The following is a 16,267-nucleotide window of genomic DNA, read 5'->3' on the forward strand; positions in this document are numbered from 1 at the left end:
TTTTTTGGTTTTTCTCCGGTACCGGGAACTGAACTCACGACCTTGCGCTTGCCAGGCAGGCGCTTTTGCCGCCGAGCTAAATCCTCAGCCCCAGCTGAATCTTATACTACAGTAGATGGCAATACTCATTCTGGGGTATAGTTTCTATAACAGTGAGGGATTCACATAAGCTTTATTATATGCATGTTTTCATCCTCCAGTTTATTGTCCTTGTTATTTTTTCATATATTTCTATTAGTTTTTCTGATGGCAGAAAAATGCTACCAATTTATAGTCAGAATCATTAAAAGTAATAGCATACATTCTATCTGATTCCTCAAATATATTCTTCTTTAAGCCTTTCTCAGTTCTGGTTCATTTCTCCACTCACATTTTATTCCTTAGAGTTATTTTCATGATGTGATATTGCAAACATTCCCTGAGTTAGAATTTCTAAGCTCTAAGAGTGACTGCTTTCTTTTTCTTATGCTGTAATTTGAGTAATCTGATGCCATGTGGGTAGCAGTGTTTTTGGTACATAATCAGAATCACAATGTTTTCCAACGGCCTGCTGTTTCATTATGTTTCCAAAGTGCTTTCTTATTTGTAATTTTCTTTCTATAAAAATTAATTTTTAACTATAAAGTATATTCTGTAAGTTTTAAATTCCCTAAATCAATATTAAATAATTTTTAACAAAATTAAAGGAAATAGAAGTGCTTTCAAAACTAGAGACGTTGTTCATACGTTTTTAATTACACTAATCGGTACATTTCCCTCTGTGTATGGTAGATTTAGCTATCTAGGAATACACTGACTTACAGATTGGGTCGTTATGTGGCCTCAGCAATCCTTTTGTCCCATAAGATTTAGGTTTCTGGTTAGACTTGTCAAAATGAACCAAAACATTTATTTCAACTGTATTGTAGAACTGACAAAGGAATAAAAGAGGTACAAAGTCTCACGGACAAATAAATACAATGGGAAAGTGTTTGACAGATGGAAAGAAAGACCAACAAATTTTGGAAGGTGGAAAACAGGTGGAGGAGTGTTGGTTCATGCAGTAGAGTGGAAAAAGTGAAATGTTCTCCGTCATTTTTAGAATTTACACGATATAACTGCATTAGACCAATGTCTGTGGGATTATCATCTTTTGACCTCACTCGTGGGACCTAGGAAGTTTAGTCCCATTTGACTGAGATTTGTATGCTAAAGTTATGAGTCACCTGGCATGATTTTTCATTTTTAAAAGCAAACCTGGAAGCCATATATTCTGTTTAAGTTGGACAGTCTTCATACTTAAATCTTAAATTAAAGAAGTGGCCTCTAGGCCAGTTGACTATCTTTCAGTAAATTGTATGAAAGGAAAGTAAAAGAATTTAAATAATAAAAATAATGAAGATGTTTCTTTTCTTAAAACATTGTGATTTTAGGGTTTATTTGTAATTTCTCTAATGCCTATTCTAATCCACAATTCCTGGGAACTTAGAAATTATATGCAACCTATAATTTCTTGGAAAGTTGCAATCACTTCTACCACTTCAACTCAGGTCAGATGGGTTCAATAGTCCTACAACTTTGCCTCTTGGTTATGGAAGGTAGTGTGTGAACCATACTGTGAGTGTGTGGGTTAAGTTAAAACCCGTACAGAGATTGTAAGAATGTTCTTCAGCCATCTGTAAGTTAACATCGAGATAGACACATGAGAAGTAAGAGATCGGAGAGGGCTATATAGAGAATTATCTTGGGGTATGAGGCTGGGGATTTAGCTCAGCGGCACAGCACCACAGCACCTGCCTGGCAAGCGCAAGGTTGTGTGTTCGATTCCCGGTACCAGAAAACAAACAAACAAACAAATAAAAAACAAAAAAACTATCTTGGGGTAAAAAGGCAAGCTAAAGAGTAAAGACTAGTAGGCACCAAGATTCAAAGGGCTTCAGTAAAATGGCCTATTTCTTGTATAAGTAACCAGTGTCAATACCTATCATTTGAAAAGCTCTTCCTCTGAGCAAAGAGTTTTCAATTATCTTTATGGTGACTTACTTTAAACCCTAATAAACAAAAGATTCCTAGACATTTGAGTGAAGTACAATATGAAATAATGCAATGAAAAGCAACAGCAGTCAGGAATTCACAATAAGATGAAGTAATGTAGGAAGGAAGAAATAAAGTTTAAAATTTTAAAATTAATATTGTTAAAGATATATGATGAAGTATTGCAGTCCATGAAATAAAAGGATGACATTTAAAACAATAATTAAAAAGTAAAGAAACCATGGATATTAAAGTATAATTGCAAAATATGTTACAAATCTATAAAAAGACAGAAGACAATTTTGGTAGTCATTTGGAAAGACGTGAAAAAAACCAGAAAACCTTATATAGGTTTAATATCTGACTGATAATTTTTTTTAAAAAAGGCCCTAAATGCACCATACATGAAAATGAATATCAAATTCATAATTTAAACAAGGAAGAAGGACAATAAGATTTGTGAAAAACAATTATAGGACCTAAATTTATGGCATTAATTTGGAGGAGAATTCCTCAATGCAGCATAAAAAGCAAAAACTATGGGGAGAGATTGAACAAGAAATATAAAAACAGCATGCTACAGAAAGATAGCACTAACAAATTTAAAATTATGGGATTAAGTTACTGTTCAGAGTCTGTGAATGTATCTTTGTATATCTATTTATTGTCAGTATACACATATATATCTATCCATGTGTGAGTATCCTTTTTAATTAAATGCATTTAGGAAAAGCATAGGTTATTAAACCCTCAAGACAGAAAGAGTTAATGGGCAAAGCTGTTTTCTGTCTTTTCCAGAAGCTCTAGGGGGAAATCATTCCCTTGCCTTTTCCTGCATATAAAAACTGCCATATTCCTTGGTTCATGAACTTGCGTCAATTTTGTGTCTGCTTCAGTCATCACATCTCCTTTTTTTTTTTTTTTTTGTCTTTTGAGACAGGGTTTCGCTATGAAGTTCAGACTGGCCTTGAGTTCACTTTGTAGCCCAGGCTGGTCTTGAACTTGCAATGATCCTCCTGCCTCAGCCTCCCAAGTGTTGTGATTAAAGGTGTAAGCCACCACACCCTGCCACATCTCTTTTTGAACTCTGAGCCTTCTGACTCATAAAAATTCTGTGATTATTTGGAGCCTACCTTGATACTCTGACATCACCAAACCATCTTAGGATCTTAATGTACATCTGCAGAGTCCCATTTGTCATGTAAAGTTATGACTTCACAGATTCCAAGGATTAAGATATATACTTCTATATCAGTTAATGTTTTACCAGAGAAAAAGATGAACACAATATATACAAATGTATAAAAAATGACAAGATTGGTGTATGATGGTCAGCCACAGCACTGGATGAGGAAGAGTTCAGAGGGTGTCTGCACACTGGAAATGGAAGGTTGCAGTCCAAGGTCTGGAGTTCATTGCACTGTCCCTGCAAGTTTGTATCAGGAAGCTGATGGCTGTGTAATGGAATGCCGAAGAGTCTACGCCAGAAGTCTGAAAGATCTGAGGCAGAAGCCAAAGAGTCTGCACTAGAAGCCAGGAGATGACATCTGAGCTGAAGGTGAAGACTGGAACTCCTCCACAGAACAGAAGCAAGTGCATCCTTCCTCACTTCCTTTTATAACTTTCAGGTAACAAGCTGCCCTAGGGTGGGTCCTCTATGCCCTAGGGTATAGAATTGCTGAGCTGATTTCATTGAGCTTCTAAACTTCTCAAGTTGACACAATCAACCATTCCAACTTTCCTGGGGAGGTCACAGCAGGAAGTTTGGATCTATTCACAGAAAAGGGAGTCTGAATGGCCACTAAAAATATGAGAAGAACATGAAGTTCAGTGGCTATCTAGAAAACAAATAAATTTTCTCAATATTTTTAAATAATAAGTTCAATAATACTGAATTGGGAGCAGGTAGGAAAGAAGACATTTCAGCATGTTTAATACATTTTAGTGTATACATATTGATGATCTCACTCCAGAGGATAATACTACGGGAAGTAACTCATATATGTAGCATGTAAACGTGTGTGAGGAGGCTCAATATATCATCCTATGGAATCAGAAGAAATTAAATACAATGATAGGGTCTCCTATTTGGGAAATGAGTGAACTGCCTTGTACTCCTATATTAGACTATTGCCCAGTAATAAAAATGAATTAAATTTGTATTAATTAGTTAGGTTTACTGTTTCTGCACATAATAACTGGCATCCACAACTTAAAGAACAGGTTTAATTTGACACACATATTAAGAGGATTTAGTACATGATCAGTTGGCTCCATAGCAGACACATCATGGTGGAGGGGTATGGTGGAGCCACTTTTCCATGACCCCCCGCAACTACATCTAGAAGGAAGTTCTACCAATTCCCTGAGTGAGTTCTTAAAGCCAATAAAATTGACACTCCATCCAATCTGCCACATCCCACACTTTGTCAGCTTCATACCCAAACATATCTCCTCAAACCATACTTTCTTAGCCAATAAGGAACAGCAAGTTCATAATCCCAACTAACATAATACAACTACCCTTTGTACAAGCAAACATGCAGCAATTCCTTCATCAAAGTCTCCACAGTTCTAGCAGTACTTTTCAAATGTCCAGGTCCAAGTCTTTTCTGAGACTCAAGCCAAACACTTAGCTATGAACCTTTGTAAAATATAAAATCAAGTTACATAATCCCAAGGTACAGTGGTGCAGCATTAACATGCCCATTCCAAAAGGGGGGGATATAAACAGAAAAAATAGGTCCAAAGCAAGAACAAAACCCAGCAAGGCTAACATTAGTCCTATAGCTTCATACCTGACAGCTGGGTCACATAGGAATAAGAAAAGAGATTCACAAGGCATGGATGGATCTACCTCAGTGGCATCTTTTGAGCTGACTCTGCTGGTGCTGGAGCTTTCTTCACTAAATATTCCGTGTTCTGGCATCTCTATCTTGTCTACTTTGGGTCTCTGCTGCACATTTGCCTTCATTCCCACTGCTTCATACACTGTCTCAGGGACTCCTTGTCTGGTCTCCAAGCCTGCTTTGCAAATCTGGATGGACCCTTCTTGATCCCATAACTCTCGCATTGTTCATGCTGATAAAATAAGTACCACTTGGACAATACCAAAGTCTGCCCCTAGTATTGGAAGTAACCAGACTCCCTTGGACCATGGCAGCAATGATACCTTTGTGCTTGAATGACTGAGCACAATGAAATGAATCCCAGGGCACCAATTCCCTAACAGACCCTTGTCAAACAGGGGCCGTGGGATGTATCTGCATCTGTAGGGTCATACTTTGCATTTTTGATCCTGTAATGGATAAGATATTGCTGATTTCTGAGAGGCCTCAAAATACTTTTCTTGTTATTATTCCTTCCAAAGCACTTGTTTCCTTTTTAATGGGACTATCTCTTCAGCAGCCACACATCTTTTGCTCCCAACATTACAGTGGTTTCTTCTGGGTGACTATTTAAGATTTTTAAATTTTCTGCTCTGTCTGTTCCTCCACTTTTCACTATGAATTTGGCTAAAAACAGCCAGAAGTACTCATACCACAGCCTGAATGTTGGGCTTTTTTGAAATCTCCTCCAGTAGGTTAATTAGTCTGTTGCCTTTAATCTCAGTTTTCTGCATACTTTCAGGACATTGGAGAAATGAAAACAAATTTTCTGCCAGAGTATAACACAGATGGCTTCTAGTACAACTGCTGGTGGTGTCCTTATTTCCAAATGAAACTTCTAGGTTTGCCTTTACTGTAAGCATTCCTATCAGCATTCTGGTCCTTAGAGATCTCACCAGAATTACCCACAAAACTCTGTTTATCACAAGTAGGGCTTCTCCAAAGCTTGTGTCTCCAAAGCCTTTGAAACTGTTCCTAGAAACCAGTTCCAAAGGTTTCCAATACCAAATGGCCAGGCATAGTTACCGTGACATCTCCACTTCTGCAGTACCAATTTTCTGTTCTGGTCAGCTTTTCCATTGCTGGGCACAATATCTGACACCTACAATTTAAATGAAGAGAGTTTTAATTTGGCACACACTTTAAGGGACTTTAGCCCAGAGTCAGCTGGCTCTAAAGCAGGACAATCATGTCAGACAGGCATGACTGAGCAAATATTTTAAATTCATAGTGAGTGGACAGCAGAGCAGGGGAGCGTAATAAGAGAGAAACAGGCAAGTAGCCAAGTATAGTTGTAAGGTGATGCCTCTGTGACCCTCCTAGACACACCCAGACATGTGCTCTGTCAATCCCCTGTATCAAACCCAATTTTATCTTTCATAAGCTCTGTCTTTTTCAACATAAATAGATGTAGAAATTCCTCAATATTCCAAATATTGAGGAAAATATTTTCCCATACTATATGTATGATGAAAATATTTACATAAAACTTTTAAAACTCTGCAACAATGATATGTGCATCTATGAGTATATACATATTTAGACACAGTATTGGACATAAGTTGAAATAATACAATTTGAAAATAGTGGTTATCAGTTATGTCTGAGGAAAGAAAACTGGAATTGTAATTGTAGTGGATGCTTGAAATTTAACCTTTATCTTTAGTTTTTTATTTATTTAAGGCAATCTGAGCCAAAGGTTTTTCTTTATTAGAAAGGTATAGGAGTGTTTGCTTTATTATTCAACTTCTTTGTGCCTCTGAAATATTTAATATTAATGGAAAGTAATGCTAACTGAAATGCTCATTAATTGGGGGTAATTCACTACTAATTTTTATTTTATAAAAGTTTCTTCCCTTCTTTGTAAATAGATGTTTTCTTATATTTCTAGAAGTATGAAACTGGGGGTAATGTTTAAATTTCAAAGATTCCCTTTACAGTTGAATACTTGTGAAGTAATTTACAGATGACAGCATGTTCTATAAATGTCAAGGAGATATAATTATCACAACATCTCCTATTTAAAAGACAAATCAGAGTGTGTGTCTGTCTCATTAAAATTGTACACCACCTTCTATGAAAGGATCGATTCTCATTTCTGTGTGTGGCCAGTAATCTTCATTGTGAGCTGTAGTTTATAAAATGATTCCATTTACACTAAAGGTTACAACAACTCTAGATGGTGAGTAGATCATATTTTATTATTCCTTTTTTTATAGTTAATGAAATTAAGTGGCCAGGAGATTAAAATCAAACTAGTATATTGTGATGCAGAATTCCTGACCTAGATATTTGTGACTTAGCATCTAGTGTTCCTTCTAGTCTCGTTAAATAGGATTTTATTGATCAAGTTAAACTGAATCCCAATGTGTCTTTTATATATCATTGTTGTTGTTATTTTAACCAAGGGGATAAACTAGTGAAAATCACTTTAAAAATAAATATGTAACCAATGGGACACATATCCTTTATTGATAAAAATCAAGACTCAGGAGCCCTATTCAAAATTACAAAAGGGAACATGCTTTTGCTGTTGGAGACTTGCTGCCTGTTCTTTTGGTCCAGTGAGAAGAATCAGTGTGGAAAGGATGAGGAACAGAGAGAGAGAGTGGACGAGAAGAACCGAGGTGCCGATTCTCCTATATACAGAGAACTAACTAGCATGGGGCTTTCTTTATCAAGGAAAGAAGAAAAATCCTTCTTGCAAATTGAAAATCATTTTCTAAAGCCTGGATTAGTTTGTCAGGCTGCCATAATGATGGTCACAACTGGATGGATAAAGAACAGAAGCATATTTTCTGCTTCTTCCGTTCTGGTGATTGCAAGTCCAAGTTGGGGTGCTGGCAAGCTTTCTCTTCTTCAAGGACTCTCCTGCTTGTAGCAATCTTCCTGTGTCTCCAGCTGATCTTCTTTCCACTTGTGTGTGCATCATCATCTCTTCTCAGAAGATTAGGCTTCCACCACTCCTTTTAAATTAACTGTCTTTTTAAAATACCCTGTCATCTCCAAATGAGATTGCATTCTGACGTCCTAGAGCAGTGGTGGTAAACTTACAGTACGTGTGCTGTGACAGACTGTATCATTGAAATCTGTAAAAGGTTTGTCATCAGTGTCCTAGAGATTCGGACTTAGTCTATAACAATTTCTAAAACTTTGAACACAGAGGAACCAGTCGGTTGATGCACTAGTGAATGAGATAGCCCCCTTCTCCAAACCTTCACGCTGCCCAGTGACAGGGATAATACATTCTATGATAGGTGGGGCTCTGTAGTAAACGTTCTTCCTAATGACCCTAGGCCCCCCAAACATCGCAATGGTTTAATAGTAATGATGTTTGCATTGCCCTTTTATTTTGAAGGGACTCAGTGACTTCAGTAGCTTTTAAATATAAAATATTAAAAGAAAGATTTTTCTTCTACTATTTTTTTCTCTGTGAATGACATATTAACCCTCAATGGCTTAATGAAGGATATGAATACATAAATTCGTTGTAATTTGTCCTTGAAAATGCAGATATGAGTCTATTTTAGTTTCTCCTGCACACTGGCTCCCCTCTTTATATGTTTTCCCAAATTAAAAACCTGGAAACAGTGTAAGACTTCTCCTTTTTGGTCACATATGGAGGAACCATTATCGAAACTCTTCTACAGCTCTCATTCTTCCAGATTTCACAGACTCAAGTTTGGAAGTCAATATTTGAACTCTGACCCAATTTCTTTTTTTTTTTCATTAGTGGGGAATACACACAGGGGAAAGTTCAAGTTAAGCCTATAGCACCACACCTGCTGACACTATCCTTAGTGTACATTTCTATGAAAATTATCCCCTATTCCTGAAGTAATAGATATTTTTGACCAAATAAGGATGAGCTAATAACAAGGAAGTGAAAGAAGGAAATAAATGGCAATTAATGCTTGAAGTATCTTCCTGTATGTCTCATTTTCCTCCACTTACAATCATTTAATGCTCAGTGAAGTCCAAATTCCTTAGCCCATGATATGAAATCTGTTCAGCCCAGATTTGGAAGAACCCACATACCTAACCTATATCCACTTTCCTATCTATACTTTATTCTTCAGTGAAGCAAGTTGGCTTTTATTCTTTTCCAGTGATGCTTGTGAATGTTGTCAGTTCTCACAGGTTTGGGGGAGGAGTCTTGAATTATAGCATTTGCCAATTTTTGTAGTGTAAATACCCCAGTTTGGCCAACTTTAGTTACTTATGTGAAGTCCAGTGGCTTGCAAAATTTCTGAAAATTTATCAGTTGGCTCTTGGGGGACGTATGGTCAGCTCCTATAGATAAGTGGTTCCCGTTCCCACCAAGTGTTATTTCAAGGCTTTCAATATCCTAGTCCTTTAACTGACAGTGGTGTTCCCTCTGTCCCTGAGAAGTTCCCATTTATTATTCAAAATTGTAGCTCGGTGTCCTTCTCTCCAGACAGTTACTTGCTAGGTGGCTCGTCATCACCTCATGCCTGTTGCTCCTCAGCATTCTAAATGCTTTTGTGTTGATTTGGTCACATGTTAATACACTTTTGTTTACCAGGTAGAATCTCAGTCTACTTGACTACACGGAAAGTTTTCAATTGAGGGAATTAATACTTAGGGCTGACTAGTGTGAGGAAACATAACATTCCATTTTTAAAATAGTCCCATATTTATAGGAATGAATAAGTTACTCTGAAGCTTTCATTTACTTTTGTTTGGTACTGGAAACATTATATATCTTTCGTGGGACTAAGCTTTCTTATCTGCAGAGATACTAAAATGAAACTCGTAGGACTGTTGTGAGAAACTGTCTATGAAGTGAGCAACCAGTCAGGATAGTAGAACAGAATAGTAGACCACATCATCATGAAATGAACTGGAAGGACTATTGCATTTCTGGTAGTGCTTTGGAGAAGAACAAGGTAGGCCCATCTTCCATATGGATATTACTAGCATGAAGAAATTTCACTGTTTCAGGTTTAATGCAATGTGTAATCTTAAAATGTTATATTCTCTAACATTCTGTCAAGATGCTGCTAACAAGTTTAAAAAGAAACATTTTCCATCTTAAAGCTTAAAGTAGATGTTAAGTGATCACTTCTTATAGCAGGGACTTTTAATGTTGGTTGCATGCATTTAATCTATGCCCTCCTATTCTCTGCTATTGTTCCTTCAGCCTTTGTATGCATGACTCCTTCCCACTGACTGTTCAGCCTTGTGTTATGCCGAAAGACTGTGAGACCTCTGAGTGGTCTTCCTGGAGCCCCTGTTCCAAGACTTGCAGATCTGGGAGTCTCTCCCCTGGATTTAGAAGCAGGAGCCGGAATGTGAAGCACTTCGCCATTGGTGGCGGGAAGGAATGCCCAGAACTGCTTGAGAAGGAGGCCTGCATTGTTGAAGGAGAGCTTCTGCAGCCGTGTCCCAGGTATTGTGCATTCTTTTAATATTTTCATAGCCAATATTTTAATCTATAACTTCATTTGAAGTGGTGGCAGGTGTAAATAATAAATGTAGCTGTGATTCATATTTATTGAGTCTTTCTCTGGTGTAGGAATTCGTTTCTTGCCAGTGTAAAGTAGTAGGTTGACAATGTGAGCTTCTTGAGTTCAAGTCCTGTTTCTATCAGTTTAAATTATATTAATTTCATCATGTTAATGCTGGTCCTTTCTGTTTCTTATCCACCAGCAGTATTTATTTTGTTGGTGCTTAGTACATTGTAAATACTCAGTAATTGTTGGTTATTGTTACCTGACATGGCACATCCCATTCTTACTTCTGTAAGAATTCATAGCATCTTCATTCTGCAGATGAGATCATTAATGGCCAGAAAGATTAAATAATTCTTGAGGTTGCATGGCTAGTGTGTGGCAGCATCCTGGTTCCATCTTTTTTTTTTTTTTTTGGTACTGAGAATCGAACTCAGGACCTTGTGCTTGCCAGACAGGCACTTGTGCCACTGAGCTATATCCCTGGTCCAACATCCCGGTTCTAATCCACTTCTGTCTGCAAGTCTCATCACTACTGTATGGCACTACTTGTATTCCAGAGACTGCAAGGAGCCGGAGGCTATTGGTAAAGGTGTTATCATCTATTAATAGCTAGAGATTAGCATCTTGATATTAATTACATTTTGCCCATTTTTTTTTTTTTTTACTGGTAATGATCTCCATTGTGATTTGCCTGGGTTATTGGGTTCTGGCAGGCCCAGTCTATTAATGACAGAAGTCACTTGAGACTGATTGTTCTGAAATTTGTTAGAGACAGATTTATAATTCCTGCTGGACCACTGCTCTGAACTATATCTGTTGAATCTGTACCTATTAAAGATTAGACTTTTTCTATAACTTTTTGTGGCCTTTAAGATTTCAGAAGCATTTCTCCAGAAAAATAAAGCAAGGTAAAAGTAGTTTCTTATATGGATTAAACATTTAATGAGATAGGAAGGGCAGTAGGTATAAACCCAACAGGTTTCTTGATAAGCTAACCCTGGCTGCTCCTTAACTGTGAAAAACTGTGTGTTTTGAGGTAAGGATTACAAAGGCAAGTCTGTTACAAAATTCCTAGTCCCACCATTCCTCTTTATAATTGCAATTAGTGTTGCCCGAAGTCACCCTTTACACCGTGGTGGTTGTTGTTACTAAAATCATTGCTTAACTTCTTAGCTTGCAGAGAAGGTGGATGCAACTCATGGTCCTTAAATCAGTCTCACAGAATCCTTCACATTGTATTCAGTTTTAAAGCATTAATTTTGGAGTAAAACAGGGTCTTGTAGTTGGCATCTATTTGGGCTCTCTTTCCCTTTTGGACATATCTGGATTAAAATTAAATTTTAGCTATGTGACCTTGAGCAATCTATGCAAGTTCTTTAAGACAGTTCTTTTTCAGGAAAATGTTTCTAAAAATATTGTCTGCATTACAGGGTTAAAAAGCTGGAAACAGGCCCAGTATTTGTATATAAAAATACTAAAATGGAGTGGCCATTATTGTTGCTATTTGCATGTATTTTTTTTTCATCCAGAAGACTAATCCCTCCTTTTTTTGACTACACAATGCAATAATTTCATGGGCCAGAGACTTATTTCTTTTGGTTATCTTGGAAATCTTTTTTTTTTTTCTGTCATGCAAGTATAATTCAGAAAATTTCTCAGGGATAGGCAGGGAGAATTAGAATGTGGGTTTAGGGTTCACAGTGACCTTGACATTTGTGCCTCTAGACTTTACTCTTGTCATGGGATTAAGTTACCTTTTCCTGATACTTTCAACAGTTTGTCAATTTGTAGCCATACTTCCATTTTCTTTGTTAGTAACTGTTAAGTCATGATGATATCTTCCTGATCATCTGAGAAAGTTAGGTTGCGTTTACTTTTGTGAAGCTATGCCTTTATTTTATTGGTTAACTACTTTGGGTGAATAATTGTAATGGGTATAAATTAACTAAATATAAAGACTACTTAGAGTAATGTACAGTTTATCATCTAGAGGGGCACTTCTGAGTGTGGAAAAGGCACATATTAGCACCATTAACACTTGGGTCAGGTCCTTTTGTTTCTAAAGCCAGTGTCCATCCTGCTACATCACCCTGGCTGTCGTGACAGGCTCAGTGGAGATGTGTACCAAGATACATGTATGTGTAAAAATATACATTCAGTAATTAGTGTCATTTCCCACAAACTAATTTGGAATTGTAATAATACAGGGTAGAACCAAGATTAATTTCTGTATTGATTTTCATTTGATTGATCTTTAATGTCTGAAGACAGAGCCTGGCAAATTTCACTGCTAAAGAACTTGACCCTATAGTTCCACTTATTAAAAAAAATAATAAAGCAAACACTTTCAAATGGTGACTCTGTAAGAAATGAGAGTCTTGAAGAATTCATTGAAATACTAGTCAGTGTTTTCTTTGAAGAATGATCTGTTAACCAATGTTTTTTCCTCTTGTTTGTGCAAAAAAGGAATGAATAAATAAGAGCAACAAAATTAACAGCATTTGGCATTCTTTTTTTTTTTTTTTTTTGGTTTTTCTCCGGTACCGGGAACCAAACTCACGACCTTGCACTTGCCAGGCAGGTGCTTTGCTGCTGAGCTAAATCCCCAGCCCCTGGCATTCTTATTTACCTGAAATCTGGGCTGTGTTCCCTGCCATAGAAAACATATACTACACATGATAAGTTATGCACTAATTTTTGTTTCTGGTTTGCCTTTGGTGATTACAATTCATTATAAACAAGAGAAATAGAAACAACATCTATCAGAGAGCAGCAATATCTCCTTGCCCAGAATTCATGAGCAGTTCATAAGCATCAAATAACTTAATTCATCCCATTTCTCCCCAGGAAGAAAATGTATATTTCTATGTTTTTTTTTTTTTAATTTTAGAGAGAGAAAAAAACCCAAAATAACAAAAGACCAAAAATAAAACAGCACGAAAACAATAAAAATGATACAGAATTTCAAATAATATGTTAGGAAATTATCAATGGTTGTTGTATTACACATTGTTATCTTCAGTGAAGTTGTTCAGATGTAAGAACGCAAGATTGATCAAACCATTAAATGTTAACTGTTCCTTTCAATAAACCACTAGAAATGAGTAGTACAATTGTCTTAGCTATCTTGTGTGTAAATTATATATATATATATATATATATATATATATATATATATATATATTTTCCTTCCTTCTTTATTCCTTTCTCCCATCCCGGCTGTTCTTTCCCCTTTAGAAAAATGTTAAACATAACAATGAGACCGATTTTCAAAACAGGCTATTAGGACAGTTACAATAGTTTACACATTGTGTATTATCAACTTCCCAGTAGTTATTCAGAGTAGAAGATATATGCATGCTATCTGGTCTGTACAGAATTAGCACAAGACTTTCTTTTTTATTTTTTATTTATTTATTTTTTTAAATTTTTATTTATTTATTTATTTTTTGGTTTTTCTCCGGTACCAGGAACCAAACTCACGACCTTGCGCTTGCCAGTCAGGCGCTTTTGCCGCTGAGCTAAATCCCCAGCCCCTAAGACTTTCTTTTTAATGAACTACGATAAATTAGCTGTTTAACAATCTTAAGTATCTTGTATGTACATGTAATTTTTCCTTTATTCCTTTTGTCATTGCCTATTTCCCCATCTCAGCTTGTCTTTTCTTTTGAGCAGTTTCTTCCCAATTCACAATATCTACTGTACATTTTGGATCAGATTTACTTGTTTGTTTTTTCACAGTAGTGAGACAATATGGTATTTACACATATGGATGTGATTTATTTCACTTATGAGTATGGTCTTGAGTTGCATGCATTTACCTATAAAAGACTCCATTTTATCATTTTTAAGGTTAAGTAGTACTCCATTATATAAAAAAACCCACATCCTTTTTATATCCATTCTTCAGTGGATGGACATCTGGGTTGTTTCCAAGATTTAGCTATTACAAATTGTGCTGCTATAAACATGGGTGCACATATGTCACTGTGGTATGATGATTTTAATTCTTCTGGAAAGATACCCAAAAGGGGAATAACTGCATCAAATGGGACCTCCAATCCCAGTTTTTTGAGGACTCTCCATACTGATTTCCATAGTGGTCTGAGGATCAGTGGAACAGAATAGAAGGTTCAGATGCATCTCCAAACACTCTCAGCCATCTTATCTTTGACAAAGGAACCAAACATGTACACTGGAAGAAATATAGTTTCTTTAATAAATGGTGCTGGAAAAATAGGCTTTCCACATGCCAAAGACTAAACCATATCTATCACCACACACTAAACTAAAATCAAAATGGATCAGGAATTTAAATATTAAAATAGAAACCCTAAATCTACTGGAAGAAAATGTAGGTAGAAGTCTCACAGACATAGGTGTAGACAGAGACTTCATGAACAAATCCAGACTATAAGGAAAATAGAAAGAATCAACAAATGGGGTCTTACCTTATTAAAAAAGTTTGCACAACAAAAGAAATCACTGATAAATGAAAAGATAACCCACAGAGTGGGAAAAAATTATAGCCAGTTGTCCCACAGACAAAGGACTTATATCCAGAGCATATAAAGAATTGAAAAAAATCAGAACCCCCAAATTCAAAGACCCAATCCAAACATGGGCATCTGAGATGAATACATGCTTCTCAGATAAAGAAATACAAACGGTAAATAAATACATGAAAAAATGTTCAACATCATTGGCATTCAAGAGATGCAAATTAAAACAACACTGAGATTCCATCTCACCCAAGAAAGAATGACTTTCATCAATAAATCACAAATCAACTGATAACAAATGCTGGAGGGGCTGTGGAAAAAGGTACCCTTCTCCACTGTTGGTGGGAGTGTAGACTGGTACATTTCTATTATTTTTCCACACTGTTTTTTAAAACTTCTCTGAGAATGTGGCTTGGCTTTTACTTTTCCATCATGTTTACTATCAGGGGATGGGTTCATTCATTCAATATATACCCAGAACTTGCTCAGTACCAAGCACTAGGTTAAATGTTTGTGGGAAATCAGAGAACATATTAGACAGAATTTTTCCCTCAATAGCACTTAAATTTCAGTGAAGATATGCCAAATAAATAAAATGAATAAATTATATACTTGGTGCTAGAATTACAGAAAAAATAAAATACCTTAACAAGATAGATGCTTCTGGAATGTTGTAATGGGGTGAACACATATTATGTAGTTAAACAAGATAATTCAAGGAACTTTATTTAAACAAGTAGATTAGGGGGCAGCAAACTGCCTAAAGGAAGTAAATCAATTTGCCACTCAGAAAATTTTCAGAAATATTCAAGTTAAAGAGCATAGTAGCAGTGTGTTTTAGTCCCTGAATATGGCTATTCTTCAGTTGCGGAGCTTTGAGTTTTGGTCTCACCAGCTGGGCTCCCTGACCAGCATTTTAACTCATAAGACCTAGTGTCAGTCCCTGAGGAATGATTTAATGGAGGGAATTGTAATGGAGAAGAGGCAATTGTAGTAGCACTGCCTGGAAGCAGAGCACTTTGGAAGTTGCCTTAGAACCATCAGCTTAATTTAAAAGGTATAAAAGTACCACAGTGTTCTTATCCGATCCTGGGTGGATGGACATTTGTGGTACTTTTATATAATGAAATACTACTCAGCTATAAAGAAAGATAAACTCGAGGCTTTTATATGTAAATGGTCACAACTACAGACCATACTCATAAGTGAAATGAATCAGACCTGCATGTGCAAGCTCCACATTGTCTCACTAGTGTAAAACCTGCAAGAGTTAATTTAAACTCGGAGGAATGATAGACATTGTGAAATGATAGGAAAACACTCAAGGGTAAAGGGCAACTGGGATGTGGGAAAAGAGAAGGGAAAGAAGGAGAAATTTTGTAGGTAT

At 36.4% G+C, this 16,267-nt stretch overlaps 1 protein-coding gene and 1 pseudogene across 1 annotated transcript in view; one reads left to right on the plus strand and one right to left on the minus strand.

Annotated features, from left to right (window-relative positions):
• Thsd7b (thrombospondin, type I, domain containing 7B) overlaps nt 1-16,267 on the plus strand; it is a 780,466-nt gene that overhangs the window by 287,281 nt on the left and 476,918 nt on the right. The window contains exon 4 of the mRNA XM_013517433.1: nt 10,066-10,314. Within this exon, the coding sequence (XP_013372887.1) occupies nt 10,066-10,314 (249 nt within the window). The remainder of the gene's footprint in view (nt 1-10,065; nt 10,315-16,267) is intronic.
• The window catches only part of LOC102013875, a 3,539-nt pseudogene continuing 2,893 nt past the window's right edge, over nt 15,622-16,267 (minus strand).

The sequence above is a fragment of the Chinchilla lanigera genome, unplaced genomic scaffold (genome assembly GCF_000276665.1).
Source record: "Chinchilla lanigera isolate Chin_1 unplaced genomic scaffold, ChiLan1.0 scaffold00039, whole genome shotgun sequence".
NCBI classification, from domain to species: domain Eukaryota; kingdom Metazoa; phylum Chordata; class Mammalia; order Rodentia; family Chinchillidae; genus Chinchilla; species Chinchilla lanigera.